This window comes from Amphiura filiformis, chromosome 17 (genome assembly GCF_039555335.1).
Source record: "Amphiura filiformis chromosome 17, Afil_fr2py, whole genome shotgun sequence".
NCBI classification, from domain to species: Eukaryota; Metazoa; Echinodermata; class Ophiuroidea; order Amphilepidida; family Amphiuridae; genus Amphiura; species Amphiura filiformis.
Window position 1 is genome coordinate 60,329,413 of NC_092644.1, and position 16,807 is coordinate 60,346,219.

General features: G+C 36.4%; 1 protein-coding gene across 13 annotated transcripts in view; it reads left to right on the top strand.

The window, feature by feature from the left end:
- The window catches only part of LOC140138091 (protein phosphatase EYA1-like), a 351,231-nt gene that overhangs the window by 161,317 nt on the left and 173,107 nt on the right, over positions 1-16,807 (top strand). For 2 of the 13 annotated variants that reach the window (XM_072159971.1, XM_072159969.1), the window contains exon 1: positions 12,981-13,947. The exons of 2 other annotated variants lie outside the window; for them this stretch is intronic. In XM_072159971.1, the coding sequence (XP_072016072.1) occupies positions 13,813-13,947 (135 nt within the window). In that variant the 5' untranslated portion in view covers positions 12,981-13,812. Of the gene's footprint in view, positions 1-12,978; positions 13,948-16,807 lie in introns of those variants that run through there. 9 more of the 13 variants (XM_072159970.1, XM_072159977.1, XM_072159967.1 and 6 more) reach the window with 7 other exon arrangements.

Below are 16,807 nucleotides of genomic sequence, written 5' to 3' on the forward strand. Positions count from 1 at the left end.
AAGTTTTATCGCCTTGCCAATCTTAATCTGTGATTAAATGCAAAAATTTCATTTGTCATTTAACTTTATTTAATAATGAAAACTTCTTTTTGACCAATAGGCAGGTAGTTCTCATCGAGGTAAGTATAATGCTGTATGAAGAAATGGAAAGCATGCTTCTACGTCAATTTAACTCCAACATTTTCATTACAATATTGTTATTTTGTATAATTTTTGTAATTTTTTTTGTATATAAACTTATCACCTATAGCATAGCTTGAGGATCCTTATTGACAACTTTGTAAGCGTATGATTCTCAGACAAAATCAAAAATAGACGTATGTGATTGATAGCACCTTACAATGCATGCATCAGCAATTCACATTTATTTGCTACAAAATGGAAAATATGATTTTAAAATTGATTACGGGAAAATTCAGTCATGCGTGATTCGCTCGGGTCTTCGCCTGGAGAACAAACCACTCGGAGCTAAAAAAGAATTTCTCATCTCCCTGAAGCCAAAATAAGGTCATAAATGCATAGGCAATTAATATGTAAAGTCTCACAGGAATCTAAACAGTCGAGGTGTGCAGCGAGAGAGTGCAAAGAGAAAAGGGAAAATCACAACTTCTATCGGTAGGAGAAGATAGCGTACCACGCTTGGCAGAACACCGTCTCGCATTTTTTGAGGTCATGGCGACGACCATCGGTGCATGCCTGGAGTACGAAAACGAGCGAGTGTTTTGCCTGAACTAACAGTCTTATATCAAAAACTAATTACTAGAAGGGGCCCCTGAAGTGTTTGCCACTTTTAAGTATTCAGTTATTCATGCGAGATAGCTTGGAAATCAAGAGGCTCGTTAGAGATGGGCTTACCCAAGAAAATTTATAGGCTATGTTTACAAATAGAATGTAAAGGTAAGGTTTCAGGAAATACTTACAAATGCAAGCGTTGAATCGTATAAAAGCATAACTTCAATCAAACCCACCAGTGTTTGGCGGTGGAATTTTGCACCTTGAGGCTTCCGTCATAAGTCGCATAGTTTGGGCCTAGGTATGCTAGAGGTGTTTGGAAAACTTTGTTTGTGTTTCTGTTTTTGCTTTGAACAATAAATAATGCACAAATTGTAACAGCTATTGTTTGAGTACACTGTCAAGTCGATTTATTACTGTCATATTGTCATGTATTCTTTTGGAAATTTTATCTTTGAAACATGATTTAAATGTCTCCAAGTAAAAAGTTTGTAAGTGAGACAACCACAAAACACTTTTTACAGGTTTTGACTTATTTTCAAAGAAGTTGTGATACCTTCAGTTGGTATTAGTAAATAGTTTTTATTGAGAACTTTTAAAATTGAAGAAGTTAACATTATTACTAATTAATTGACCTGCGCACCTGTTTTCATCTGTTCATATGCGTGTGTTAATTGTAATTGTTCGAATGTAAAAAAGAAACTGTTGCTTTTTTCATATCATACTTTCAATTTGCCGAAAGCTATTTGTCAGATTTGCTTGGATTAACCTTGATAACCGCAACTAATTACTCACGGTCCATTAGGTAACTTATTTCTTGCTATTTAATTTGTATAATAGCACCAATTTAAGTGAAATAATTGGTGTTTTAGTTGGCATAACCTCTACCCTTTACTCCAAGGCTTACCTCAACAGTTTGATTTTGATAATCTGTTCTTATCATGAAGTAAGCTTTCATGTGTCGCCAACATTTTGATAGCGAAAATGTGGAGAAGTAGGTGTTCACAATGTTTCCATCCTATCACACCTGTCAGTTGAGGAAGTTGTTTTCTGCGGAAAATCAGACGTGAGAATATGTTGACATGAAATTTTATTATATTTCATTTACTTATTTGTATGTGTGTGAATGTTTGCAGACTGACCAAGCATTTTTGTGTGCTGAGGTGTTAGGTGAAGGTGTGATATATGTGATATCTTAGTGATGTATAAATATGAAGTGCCCCCTCAACGGCCACTATATTCTTAGCTTGGCATCACTGTTATATTGGAAGTAATTTAACCACTTGTTGTAGTACAAATATTGCTGGATGGTCGAGTCTATAAATTTGTATCTTTTGGGACATTCATGTTAATTTCTTTACCGTGATTATTTTCCATGATGAAAGTAATTTGTTGACTACCAAGTAGTGTTTGGTTTATTCAATCCCTGTATCATCTTCAACGTCTGTTGTCTGACAAATAAGGTATGATATATTTAAAATGTTCAGGTAACCAAAGTTACGATCGTCTTCGGTTCCAATGAAGAGAATGATATGAAAATGGAATGTCTCCGCTGCATTTCACTTTCTTCGTTGTAGCTTATATTATGAGAAGTTTTAAAAGATGATGAATAATAAATAAATATATAATGTTACATGCTTTCCTATTTCACTATAATATCACCTTGTTTACAGATTTCAATGTGATGAAGATTACAGTTACTCCTTGTTTGAGTATCATTTTTGATAAAGAAAAGGTAAAACATGGATTCCCGCATGGAAGTCCTTCAAGATAGAACAATTGCTCCTCCCTCAAAGAGTGTCTTCCAATTAGGTGGGTGGTACCCCAACCTTGCCCAAATCATTCTAAACAGAAGACAATCATTGTTAATTAGTGGAATTAGCAGCTCGTTATGAATTAAGACAACGGAGGAATGTTCAACCCCGAGGTGGTGTCCCTGGTATGAAAACGAAAGCAGACAAGTGGACTCCAACGCCAGGTTGTGTTTTTAGTAGGGGCTAAAACAAAGGATGGGTTTGGAAAATAAATAAATTATGGAAATAGGGTATGAAAACAATACAAGTGGTGTGACTGAGATTGTTTCTCTCCAACAGAGCATAAATCTAAGGCAACTTTGGAGGATCTGAAATGATGGTGAAGGAGGCAGGATGGTTTGGATGGCCAGAGGGTGTGGTCAGATGCTTGGTGTGAGCATCGATAAACAAACCATCATCTTCTTGACCACAGAGAAAGCATGGTCATCCCTGTGATGTTTGGCCGGCACTGCATCTTGTAAAGATAACATATTAGTCATAAGTGATATTTGTATTTCATTTATGAATGTGTGATTTTTTGGGCGGTAGTTATGTATACCTTATAGGCTTGGCTGCATCTCTGGGGTAACACATCATTTAATTGGCTATATGCTCAGATGCTTAGGTTTCCAGCCATTGTCTTCTTTATGAAAATATAACTTGTGTCAAAAATTTCTGGTTTTGGACCCATGATCTTTTTCAAGAGAATTTAAGTGACAATAAATCATTTTAACCTCCCCCTCACCCGGTCTTAACCTATGCGGGAATCTATGATCCCAACACAAGTTGTATAAGTTCCTTCTCATAGTGCAGCACCACTTACATTCTCATATAATTCTCTCCTTATCTACCATCTACACACTATAGATCCCAGAATCATGTGCAATTTCTGCAAAAATCATCACTGCATATTGACCTGTGCAGTAACCAGGAGTATTACAGTGTGGGGGGGATGCACACATATTTAACGTGCATCAGTGTGACGTAATTAGCGTTATTGTTGCACTTTTGGGTCTATTACAGCACATCCTTAGTATTCAACATTTCTTTTTAACATTCCTTTTCTTTGTGCAGCACACACTGACATCGCCCGGTTAATAATTACATTATACAACCAGAGACACTGAAATGAATACACGGGATCGATACACGTAAATGTGCTATGCACGATTGATATTCAGACGATAAATCTTTGGATACCGGGGTGGAAAATGATGAATATCTCCCATAAATGATTTCGTATAAAGAAACCAGATGTGGTTCCTTGCACTTGAATATATATTTTGAACAGATATGATAGTCATTAGTTTGCGCTTTGAGAGAGTAGCTAATTGCGTCTTGAGCTGAAAAAGTGACCAAAATTCAAGATTTTAAATAGCGCAGCGTAGAGCCTCGTGGAGGTAGTCTCGGGCCAGACTGTATGTGGCTATCACGAACATACAGGATCGACGAGTGTCAGACCGACTGACACAAACTGAAGATATCGGGGCGATGACACTGTGCAGCACCACTTTAACATTTCTCTTGTTTTTAAAATCCCTTTTCTTTATGCAGCACCACCTTAACATTTGGCATGTTTTTGTTTAATAGCTCCATATAGATCCCATTACCATTTTCAACAAGCAGTTATTTAGTTACCTCTTTCTATACCCATATATTTAGTTACATATTCAAGAAAAAGAATAAAAATTTGGAAGTCATGGAACTGTGTTTAGAAACTAGATGAAAGGTTATGAATTATTGAAGATAACTGTTCTATTTCTTCACGTGTTGACAATAGAATCTGTTTCATTTATCTAATCCAAACTTGATCAAACCATCAATGATATTATAGAACATCTTTGGATGTTTTTGTTAGCGTCTTATGAACCTCTACAGGTTAATATTCTCATAATTGACTTCATACTAAAGCTGTATTCCAACATGTATTTGTTGCCAATGATTGGTTTATAATTACCTACTACAGAGTGATGCGATAGTGAACTTAGCGGAGTATTCCACGCCCCACAGTGGTTTAAATGGCAGAAACATATCGGCGCAATGACAACATTTCATGTTGTCATTATCTGCGAAATAAACCGAATAGAGAAGGGATCAGTAGGTTAGATTGCCACCGACACTTCTCCATGTTAAGAATGCCGAGGTTTGTGTTAACACAAATGAGGAAAAGTGTAAAACCAAAACTAAAATATTCTGATTGTTACTATCCTTAGTATTCAATGACATGAGGTGTGTTGTCGGAGTAATATACTTGTGTACAAATGAAATATTGCATGCAACCCGATGAAGTCATAGGATGAGGGTGTGCATAATATTAGGACAGCTCTTATGCATCCGGCTTGGTTACAAGTTGATAAACTTGGTACTTGCTGGTTCAATGGCCTCAATGTATAGCAGCAAGATTTGCATCGACTTGTAACAGATTATTAAAAACAGGGATAGAAATGCATAATTCCAGACAATGTTGTACATTTATATTGGGTTATATCAGACATGCATGCATGATGTAGTTTATGATATTAAAAAAATCTTTTTTTACAGACTTAACCTTCAAACTTGATGGGAATATTTTTGCTATTAATTGTATGTGTAATTGCAATCAGAAGATGAGCAAGGAAGAAACAAAAATCTTGTTAAATAACAGACAGATTTGTTGTAAGAAAGATTCTTTTAATTTTATTGTTCTCTCATCAGTCTTTTAGGGACTGATCACTAAAAACAGTTTTTGGACTCTTGTGTGGATGTACACTTAAATGTGTGCATTTAAAATATTTTGTTCCCTCTTTTTCTTGCGGGAAAAATAAGCTTTCGCTCTGTTTCTACTAAATCTCATTTAAATTCCCCCAGCATTAATATTGACCAGTCCCTTACGATAGTCTGTAGTTTTCTTTAGCAGTGATCTAATTCAATTCAAATTGAATTGTTTCATAGGCAGATGACTGAGTGGAGGTAAAGATATACTCGGGGTTCATAAGTGATCAATTAACTCAATCTGATGGTGATATGAATTATGCTTTCGTTTTGTATAAAACATTTGTAAGAACATGCATGTTGATATCTTATTTATTGGTAATTTTCTTTAAGTCAGTCGTGCAGCCTGGCCTTCTTAAACTGTGGTGATACCTATTTTTGTGCAGATATTCATAATAGAAAGATAACAAAATTTCAAATCTGTATTTCTAATGAGTATTTACATTGACAGCACAAGGGGTGGGGACATCCCCCTAGTTTTATAAGCTTCCCCTGGTTTCCCCAGTCAGAAACCAAAAACCATCAAAACTTTTTAGGGCAAAACATGTCACATTTTCAAATTTTTACTCCTTCCCCCAAAAGAGAAAATATATGCAGAAGAGTACAAACATGCCTAGTATTGGTTAAATAGTTTACAAACAAAAATGTGTGCTATCAAAAGTTTGTGTGATGTAGTGCATGATTGAATCTTCGAATATAATTTGCATATAATTTACATAGAAAGAAAGGAAACAGATACACTGCTAATTATACCCATTGAAAAGTTGCTAATAGGAACTTGACATAGAAGAGTGGTTTCATTAGCAGCAGTAATAGGAGCTGTGTATATAGGTAGCCGGCCAAGTCCTCAACCACTGCTTACCAGATCATTGCACTCTCAATAAACACTAATTGCTGGCTGATCAATTTGTCCGGAAAACGCTGAGGACCATCTCACTTTTGTAGGAAGTTTTTTAGATCGAGATAATGGATATGGTTGTCACGAACTGGTCCAGGGAGAAGTAAAAGAATTTTTTTATAATTGGGTCAAAAAGTTTTGTAACCTTGTGCAGTAATGTGCACCTTACACAAATAACATTTTGTAGAATAAATATATGCAGTAATCAGCTGAGAAGGGTTCTTGATTTTGGTTGGGTGGGAGATGTGAAGCTGGGATTTTGAAAACTGGTTAAAAAATAAAACAAGAATTTGCCATGTGTTGTAATGATTTGTGACCAAAATCAAGCTTCTGTTTGCAAAAAAATAATGTTTACACAAAATTCAATGTCTCAGGACAATATTAGCAATCACAACCACTCTTTCTGTGAAATATTCAACAATCAATATTCACTTGACCTCAGATGACCTTGAAATGACTTTGAGCATTGTTAATGCTTAACTGTTATCACATCCACCATGTGTCATGACAATCCAACAAGCTATGCTCAGTTGACCACATATATGACCTTGACATGATTTTGAAGATTGTGGGTGCTCAATTGTGATCACATCCAGCAAGTTTCACAACAATATGACAATGTATGACATATTTCGTGCTTAAATCTACATTGTTTCATGACAATCCAACAGACCATAGATAATGGGTAATGTGTAGAAGAATAGTAATCCCCAGGAGGCACACATACAATTTCCTGTCAACTCTTTTAATTCATAACTCCAAACTTTTCTGTCTTTTTTTTTCTTTGCTGTCTTTTACCAATGTTTAGTATAAGTTCAAAAGTGAGCTGTTGGAAACTACTTATCCAAAAAATAGCCCGCTGAGTAAAATTTCAAAGGCTTTAGGGGCCAGAGTTTTCGATCCTTAGCAGGATCTTTTTCAAAGGCAAAATATTAAGTACAACGAGACCAAATGTCAAAATTTAATTTACCTAACCATCTTGATTACAACAGAACTGTTCTGAAAAAATATTGTGAAATCATCTTGAAATTAATATTTGTGCTTCTTAATTGAAATTCTGCTAGAATCAAAAATATGAACAAAGACATGTGGACATCTCTATGATGAAGCAATGTTCACACTTGAAAATGATGGCATGTCCTGCCAAACAAGTAATAACTTGTTTCATGTCAATGACCCAGGTTAAAATGGGGTTGTTTTAACCTTAGATCTGTGTGGAAAATACACCATTGCCCCTGCACCCCCCAAAAAAAAAAAAGAAGCTACACCTTTTTTGAGTTACTTGAAAATGTCTGAGTGATCATTGCATTCTACAGAAATACCTAAACTAGCTGCAGAAATGTTTTCTTTCCATAGGATTAATTACAGAAAGTGATCATTCTCATATTTTGGACATCCCATTCACCAAAAATAAATAAAGCAGTTATTTTTTTCACTGCAGTTCTGGTATTCGAAGGAGTTACAATATTATTGAAGAGCAACTGAGGTGATGAGAATTATTGCCATTGACAATGAGCAAATTATGCGCAAGTTTGTTTTATTACAAAGCAAAAGGATGGGACTTTAGATCAGGTCCTAATAATAATGCGTTCCCCAAAGTTTAATGTGTGCCCTTTGGTAGTGGGAATAGTATTATTCTATGCAGTTTGTGTGGGAATCAAATTTCTGTTTCCTTTGCACTTGAGTGCAGACTTTGAATTCCGTAATTACCCATTTCAGTGCACTATAAACACTCGTTACAAAGTTGAGATGATTTCAAAATTGACATAAAGTATGTTTGTCTTCAGCGGTTTCGGAAAAATAATGCAGTTGTATGGATTTCTTCAGATTTCTTGTTTTGCTTGAGTTGATGTTTATGTCGGGGTTTATTTTAGTTGCTCAACTTGGTCATTTATGTTCCATCTTTCTTTTGTACCTGTTCCCTCGCATTGTCTCTACATGTCCCTTTCCTCACACTCTTTTTCTCTGTCTGTCTGTCTGTCTTTGTCTCTCTCTCTTCTTACTGTCCCTTTCCTCACACTCTCTTTCTCTGTCTGTCTGTCTGTCTGTCACTGTCTCTCTCTTCTTACTGTCCCTTTCCTCACACTCTCTTTCTCTGTCTGTCTGTCTGTCACTGTCTCTCTCTTCTTACTGTCCCTTTCCTCACACTCTCTTTCTCTGTCTGTCTGTCTGTCTTTGTGTGTCTGTCTGCATATATCTCCGATTGCATTTTGTTTCTTTTAATGTGAAATTTACATTGAATTTTTGAAATAAATACAAGAAAGTTGCAGTGAAGTGCATGATAGACATATGCTAAATGCCCGCTGAAATTGAAGAACAGGTGGAGTTTATTAAGGGAAATATTATGTTACACAAGTTTATTTCAAGTGGCATCAAAATGACCATTTAGTGACGGTGTAATTTTACCAAATTGAAAATCATCTTTTAAATTTGAATGTTGATTTGTCAGAAGACAAAGGGTGAATTTGCAATAAATAAAAGAAATAATAAAGTGGAATATTATTACATCTACCCACATAAAACAAGGGAAATAACTTAAATATTCATCAGAAAATACTTGATATTGCATAGTGAGATTGTATACTTGTAGTAATCGCAACACCGATTTGTAACTTAGACGCAGTGTATACTGCCTATTTTGTAGCAGGCTTCATATTTTTTGTATGCACTGGTATATCATGTTCGTATACCAGTCCAAAGTCAAATATTCATGAAGTGGGTGAGGAATTTGTGTAATATTATGTGTCTTGTATGCATTTGTGTATCAAGTTCTTCTCCAGTGTGTGTTTATTCGTGGTCCACTGTTCTAGTGTTACCGAATTGTTGTTGGTTACGACAAATTCAACATGAAAGCTGTTCGATTACTTGGGAATTGGAAAATCAAACCATGTAAAATGTGGATAGTCTAGATTTGCTGAGCTGTTGTATCCAATAGGGGGGTTTTGACTTGATGGAGGTGTTCTTTTTCAATATTTACCATTGTGCGTCTGGGCACGTCAGAGCTGTGCCGTCGTGGCGGACGGATCGTCGGCAAGAGTCTCTGCTGGCACCGGCCGGGGCGATCATGGTGCAGATCCATTACATGAGCATGTTGATGGCTCTGTACGATACCATTTCCATAGGCTCTCCAATGCACTCCAGCCTTGTAACCAGAACCGTTTGTGCAAAATGGATGGGTCTGAAGAGGGCTATGAGGGATGCCTGATTTCCTTCTGTAAAAAGCTACCTCTTTGCCCATCACTATTGTAGATGGACTTCATAAGAGCATAGTCATGCAACTTCTATCCACTTGGAAATAATGTATAAAAATTGTGGACGCTTAGACTTTTTACCAAGTCTTACAATCTGACTACCTTTTGGTTTGTTGTGGTTGACTTCACTGCAGTCAAACTACTTAAAAATTATGACGAGCACAGTTGCATCGTAGTTATGAAAAACTTTTTGTTTTGTACAACAATAAATTTCAGTTCTATCAGAAATTGAATAAATCCAATTTGACCAATGCCACATTAATAGGGTTTTTTTTAATACATTAATTATTAGAATTTTCTTGAGCTCACAACTCTCTCCTGGATCTGCTGAAGATCAACATCTTCATCATTACTCACATGCATCAGTAGGTTTTTGTAGAGGCCTGGTTTGTGCATCTATTTGCTTAACGTGCAAGTGGAAGAAAGTGAAGGTTTATTTATGTTAGGTATTGTGGTTCTTGAGTTATGAAAATCTGTAGATTATCAAGTTGCTGAAAATGGAGTTCATAAGAATCTGGGTTCTCCTTTTGTTCATAAATCTCAGACAAAATCAATTGTAGCTACCTGTTTTCATTTTGCTTGATAATTTGCATATAATGTGACCCCTTAGAGGAGCAAAAGACACCTTAAGTCAGCCATACTATTCTGAGATATTGGTGATTAAAATGCAGAAATGTATATAAAATAATAAGAAAATTCATTTGTTTTTCTTCATATCTTGAAAATTGAAACCACTCTGGAAACAAGGATGGTATCATTTAAAAACATATTTCATTGCCTGCCAAATCCGAAATATTACCTTAGAAGCTACCTTTTGCTGTAATGGGTCACATGTTTTATCCACTGTTCAGTCATTTCTCATTCAAAATGTTCAAAAATTACACACAATTTCAACCTTGACAATTGAATAGTCATGATAGTAGTTACACCCGATATCTATAATACCTGAAGTTTATATAGATGTTATTTATGTTTTGTAATTCTATATCGTCCATGATTGAAAATTGATAATACAATTTCATATTGGCTATATAGGGGGTTTCCCCTCATCTCATCCCAATTTTGAATTAGAGCAGCCTTGCTCTTGGGCTAATCCATCTAAAGTCTTCATTCCCAATGGAAGATTTTGAAAATATCTTCCTCAGAGGGTGTATGAATTGAAATGGAATGAACACATTAGGCAGCTCCATTTGAATTTCATACTCCCTCTGAGAAAGATTCAACATGAATCTTACACAGAGGGAGGATGATTTTCAAATAAAAGTTAGCTAATGTGCTGATTCCATTTGAATTCATACTCCCTCTGTGGAAGATATTTCCAAAATCTTCCTGTGGGAGTGAAGACTTTAAGTGGATCAGCCCATTTACCTAATGTACACTGCTTGTTTGATGTAAATTTGAATTGTTGTGGAACTGAAGAGTTTGAAAAAGGGGGAATTATTGGATCAGTTTCAAAGTAAGTGATCTTGTGCGGTCAGATTTTTGAATTTTTCAGTGAACAATAACGAGGTTAAGTAGAGTATTGGCTGCGTTACTTACTGGTCAAGGGTTGTTGTGTACTATCGGCTTTCTTTCTTGACCGGCTATCAGAAAGCGGACAAAATGTTAAATCAAAGGGTATTAAGTGCAATGGACAGTGCGGAATTTTGACACATAAAAGCGTTGCCCTTGTCGGCTGACTCTGTATAGACCAGGTTTTTGATTGAATTACTATTTGAGGTATTTGAGTATAAGAGGTGTATTATACATAGAGAGTATCAGTTTGCTGAGTAGTAAAGTGCTACTGAATAGTTTTATCAGATCGGAATACATTTGCGAGTTTCCAATTTTATATTTTAAAAACCCAGACTTTTTGTTTTGTTTTCTGGGATGATGAAATTGTCAAAGATAAAAAGGATGAAAAGAGCAAGATAAAAAGGGGTGATACTATCATATCCCTTACACAGTGGCGGCACCAGGAATTTTTTTTTGGGGGGGGGGCAAATTCAATTGTGATTGCTATACCAACTTAACCCTAACATGGCTCATGGTTTCTTGCTATCAGAAGGTAAAGAAGGAATGAAAAAGGAGAGAAGATGAACAAAGAAGTCGCTTGGTACACCTGGGAATTGAACCTGGGACCCCTCACTTGCCAAGGAAGATCAGGGACCGGTAGCCACAGGCCAGTTTCCCAGGCCCGGCCCGATTCCATGCTTATATGACTTAGGGTGATTGCATCATGGCATTACATGGGATTGGTTTTCCTTTTAAGATTTTGTGGTATTTTTGGGCATTACTATGTTAAGCACTTATATCTGAAAGTATCCAAGTAATTTGATAATAAATTCTAACTATGTTTCTTTTTTGTTTCTTTTCTTTTCTCTACATGTCCTGTTTGTGACCAATATTGATGCGTTGATGACTATACACTTTAACATCACCAAAAGGTAAGAAATTTCTTAATATTTTGAGGGTTTGTATCAGAAATCTGAACCTGATGCTAATAACAATTTTGTACCATAATGTCAGAACATAATTTTAACAATGCTTTGACTCTGTGATCAAAATTGCGAGGAAAGTAGGAAAAGCAATTATTTTACACATTCCAACCAACCTGGGCCAAAGTGTTTGGGGATGGGGTGATTGGGTGGGTAAGCACCAACATATTTATATAAATCAAGAAATAGTCTCAGGTTTATTTGCCAGATATTTCAGAACCAAATGGGCGAGTCCATTTGAAATCCATACACCCCCTATGGAACACATAGATTTCAACTGGAATGGCCCATTGGAATAATAGGCAAACAATGAGAAATGCCAATCTGAGCATCTCAGTTCACGGTGGGCACATAAAGTCATTAATTTACTTCTCTTCAGGGTCAGAAGCCCGTCAGAAGATTCAGGTGAGATCAGGTGAAAACTCAAACAACACTACCCACTAATGAACCAGTTGGTTCTGTAATATCTGGCAAAATTAAACATAGTTATAGTTCTGAAGAAAAATTGGAATCCTTCACTACTAAAATAAATGCCCTGCACTTAAATATCCTTCACATTTGTACTTTTATATAGGCCTAAAGTGTATGTTTTGCAAACATAGGTCAGGTGTTGCATAACATCATAATCAATATCACACCATGTGCTAAAACAAAACATTAAAAGTTATGCTATTCCCATCATACGGGTCTGCTGAAGCAATTAACGTTAGCAAAGATGATACCTCTTCCTTTTTTCACATCACAGTGACAAATATATATCAATCCCAGCATGCTTTGGGCTTACATTTGACAAAGGGCTTGTTGCTATGAAATTGTGTTGTTTTGACTGGTTTTCACAAAGCATTGTGGGATATATGTGATTGTTGTCATGTCTGGCCCAATGCAGAAGAAAATTGATGGATAGATCAAAAAATATGTATTGGCATTGGTATAATAGAGATGAAAAAAGTGAACTTTTAAACTTGTGGTACTCAAATCAGCTTCATTGTTGGTGTGTTGATGTCTATTTAGTCGGTTATTAATCTTCATCACGGACCAGGACCGTTATCATTGTGAATTTGGCTGCGGCCATGCGGTACACACACAATAGTTGTGATATGAATTAATTTTGATCAAGAGGTACGTTTTTGTGTGTGGTATGAGCCAGTTAATTCATAATCGGTGTTAAGAACCATTAGCGTCTTGTACATAGGGGTTTGGATGGAGTAGTAATCGACGCTCAGCCAACAGGAAATGGCACAGTTAGCAATTACTAGTAATGCTCTGCTCGGCCATCATTTTTCTTAGCTCAGTAGAAGTCAGGATGCCGTGATGGAGGACAGACATTGAGTGGATTTATCTTGTACGCTCCCGTTCAGGACAAAAGCCAAAAGTGCAGTGGCGAATCGGTGTAGAGTGTCTTAGTGCCGTACTCCAGGCTGTTTTGCTATCTTACCATGGTGAAACGAACATTTCATGTCAGCCAAGTTGAAAAGCCCCAAAGTGGCCGCCTTTGACTGCCACCCGAGACCCTAATTTGCCTAAGGCGGTTGACTACATCACGACTTGCAGTGGGCCAGACCAGGAAGGGGGTTCTGTGCAACTAGAAATGGCTCGATAAATTTGAGTGACACCCAATCTTTTGGCCCCATTTTGGAATGCCTGAATGCACGCACAAATCAGGGACATGATAATGATGAGTTGTGTTCTCCTCTTCCCTTAGATATAAAAAAGAAGAAAAAAAGTAGAAAAAAGAGAGGTCTACTAACATAAGCATATGAAGCTAGACGGCACAGGCTGCATCTCGAGGCTCATAAGTATACCCTATAAGAGTTGAGTGAACACATAGTTGTGGCGCTCTGTCTACATAGTGGATGCCCAAATTCAACATTTTCTGATGTGATTTAAGCCTGCTGGCCGGGTACGGTGCCATGTACAAGTTTCCCTTTCTGTCCGGAGAGCATATTTTTTTTGGAGGTCTTACGTCGTCGCCATGGGTGGATCCGCTTAAATGTGACCAGAGATACAGGGATTGCCAACAGCTTAGTGGCCTTTCTGCATCTAAGGTCGGTGACTGCATGGTGTATTTGTTTTCTCTTCTTCCTCAAGTCTTCCTGCATGCTAATTATTACTTATCATTAAATAGTTACTCAAATCCATGAGTTATGATGTCATAAGTATATCCCATGATAAATGAAAATGCACTTACTTTCAAAAAGCTTCAAAATATTGCTAAATACATTGTAAGTGTTTCTATTTAGTTGTCTGTAATTACTACCAAGTTAAAAGAAAATATATCAATATTGAATGGGGCTGAGGCGAATATACCTATTCGTCTCAGGAATGGGGTGTACAGAATCTTTACCAGAACTTAATATTGTCATTGCCTAATGGTTAGGGTAAATGCCTGCAGTGCATGAGGTCCGGGGTTCAATTCCCGGCAGTGGCAACTTGCAGTGATAATGACTTTGAAAAAAAAAGTCCAATTTTAATCGGCGACATCTGTAGATTAATTAATTGGCAACATCTTTAGATTAAATTTAGGATTGGTAAAAGACTGACCATTTATTTTCAAGACTGTTTTATATCATGTATATATATATTAAGGTCAAAGGTCATCCTAGGTCAAATTGACCAATGCCTATCTGTGGTTGATAGTGCATTCTCTACAGGTTTTATTTTTTTATTTTTTGTGGGCCAAAGTTTACAGAAAAGGGTTCTTTTAAAGAAAGATTGAAGTATTTTGGTACACTCATTAGGGATTCAATTCTGGTCAGGAAACTTGTTCACTCTGGTCTAGTGTTTCTAGATGTAATTTTTGGCAACACAGCTGGTTTTATGACTTTATACACTTTCTGGTTGCAAATGTGAAATGAACGTGATCATACATTGTGTGTTGAGTTTGTAAGTCCCCTCATCCTTGTTCGTTGTGCTTTGTACTGATGCTTCTCAACCACAGTGAATGATCTTGATGACTCTTATTTCAAGGATTTTCAAAAGTTCCCAACATAATGTCACTAAATAATATTCAATTTTGGGAATTTGAAGATATGCTTGTGAATTTGTTTAAAATGTATAGGAAGGAAAATTCTGAACAAGTTTATGAGCGAGGAGCCTATAATAAGGCAAGTCATATCACCTTTCAACATAACTATGCTATTGTTTCCACGCAGGTGTATTGTGTAATGCCAAAATCTAACATGCATGGAAAAGAGTGCTTCCACTCGTTAAATGCTAGATTTTGAGAATGTTCCCCCCCCCCCCAAAAAAAAATATTTAGGCTATTTCAGTTAAAATTCATACACCCCTATAAGGAAGACATGGTAATCTTCCACACAGGGAGTGTGAATTTCAAATGGGGTTTTACCGGTTACCTGAATGGGTAACTTTATCTGAAATATACACCCTGTGTCATGTCTTCCATAGGGGTATATATGGATTTCAACTGGAATAGCCCAACTTATGTTCATTATCATTCATGTGTGATAAATTGCTGCTTGATGAGTATATAGTTTATAATTGGTTAATTGGTAATTTAATTTGTTGGTGTGTATTTTCTTAATGAAGTCTTGCATATAAAGTCTTATATATTGCAAAGTTCATAAATTCAATTTTCTCAGTCTTTTTTACATAGTTTTAGCATTTGACAAACATAGACAAACTTTTGTCTTCTTTTTTTTTAAATTTTACAAAGTTCAGATAATTTGGTCAGTAATAATGGTTCATATTTGTGAACATAATTATTCAAGAAAGGCAGAAATGGTTGTAATATAGCAGGAACCCTTGAATAGTTTGCATTTGGCAATAAAATGAAGCAATGATGCACCCAAGAAAGGGTGCTCAAATTGCTGCAATTGTGAGTGTTATGTGAATAGGTTCCGAGGGCATTACCATCTCGATATAGTCAGAATCACGCAGCATCATGATTATTATTAAAATATGGAGTTTGATTTTCAAGTGAATGCTAAAATATTATCTTTGGCTGAATGAAACACTTCATGAGTCATCATGTCTGTTTTTTCAGTGAAGAAATATGATTTGATGAAGTTTTGGGTCATGAAGTAGTGGTCCTAGTTTTTTCCTAAAAATGTGATATTAGCGATGTTTTGGTCATTATTTTTATTGTCTGATTTTTAAGTATGGGAATCTCACATCTGCAAAGTTTGGAGCTGTGGGTGAGGTTTCTCTCTTTCTTTATAATAACAGTCAACTTTAACTTGATTGTTGGGAGTGGTCTTCTTTTCCTCTTTCTTTGTCTTCAAATCATTTCTCACTTCTCTTTCCATACAGGCCAGCATGCTATATAGGCTTTTTAGCCTGGCGTGAGCATTTTGCTTAAGCCTGGTCCCATCAGGGCCCAAGCGTGTCTCCACACGGAGCGACCGTTTAAACAAACAAACAAGTAAGCCAATTGATATATTGTTGAGCTGTAAATTCTGTTCCTTCTGAATCTTAGCAACACTTTTAAAAAGTGCTACTAGAGCCAACTTGGGTAGGCCTACGTACATATATTTGCGACAAGCATATTCTACGCAAAGACCACATGCAAGTTGGGCATAAGTATATCTTTTGAGAATTGACCAATCACAGTCTACGGTCGTGTGATCGTGTTGTTCCACGAAAAGTACACTGACGTAACAGTACGCAAAAGTTACATCCTCTCATGATCGAGAATTAGATATTTTGCCTATAGTACCAGACGCTTGGGCCAATTTCAATGAAACTTGGCCACACTTATAAGTTATACACAGGAAGGGGTCAAAGCATAAAGGTTTATTTTGTGAACATCTTCAAAATGTTACTCCTCTAAATTACATCCTATGGCCATGCAACTTGTTCAGGATACCCCACGCTGGCCTAAGCTTCATAAGTAGGGGTCAGAGGTCATGCAGTTGTTATTAGGGGTCATTTTGTGAAAATCTTATA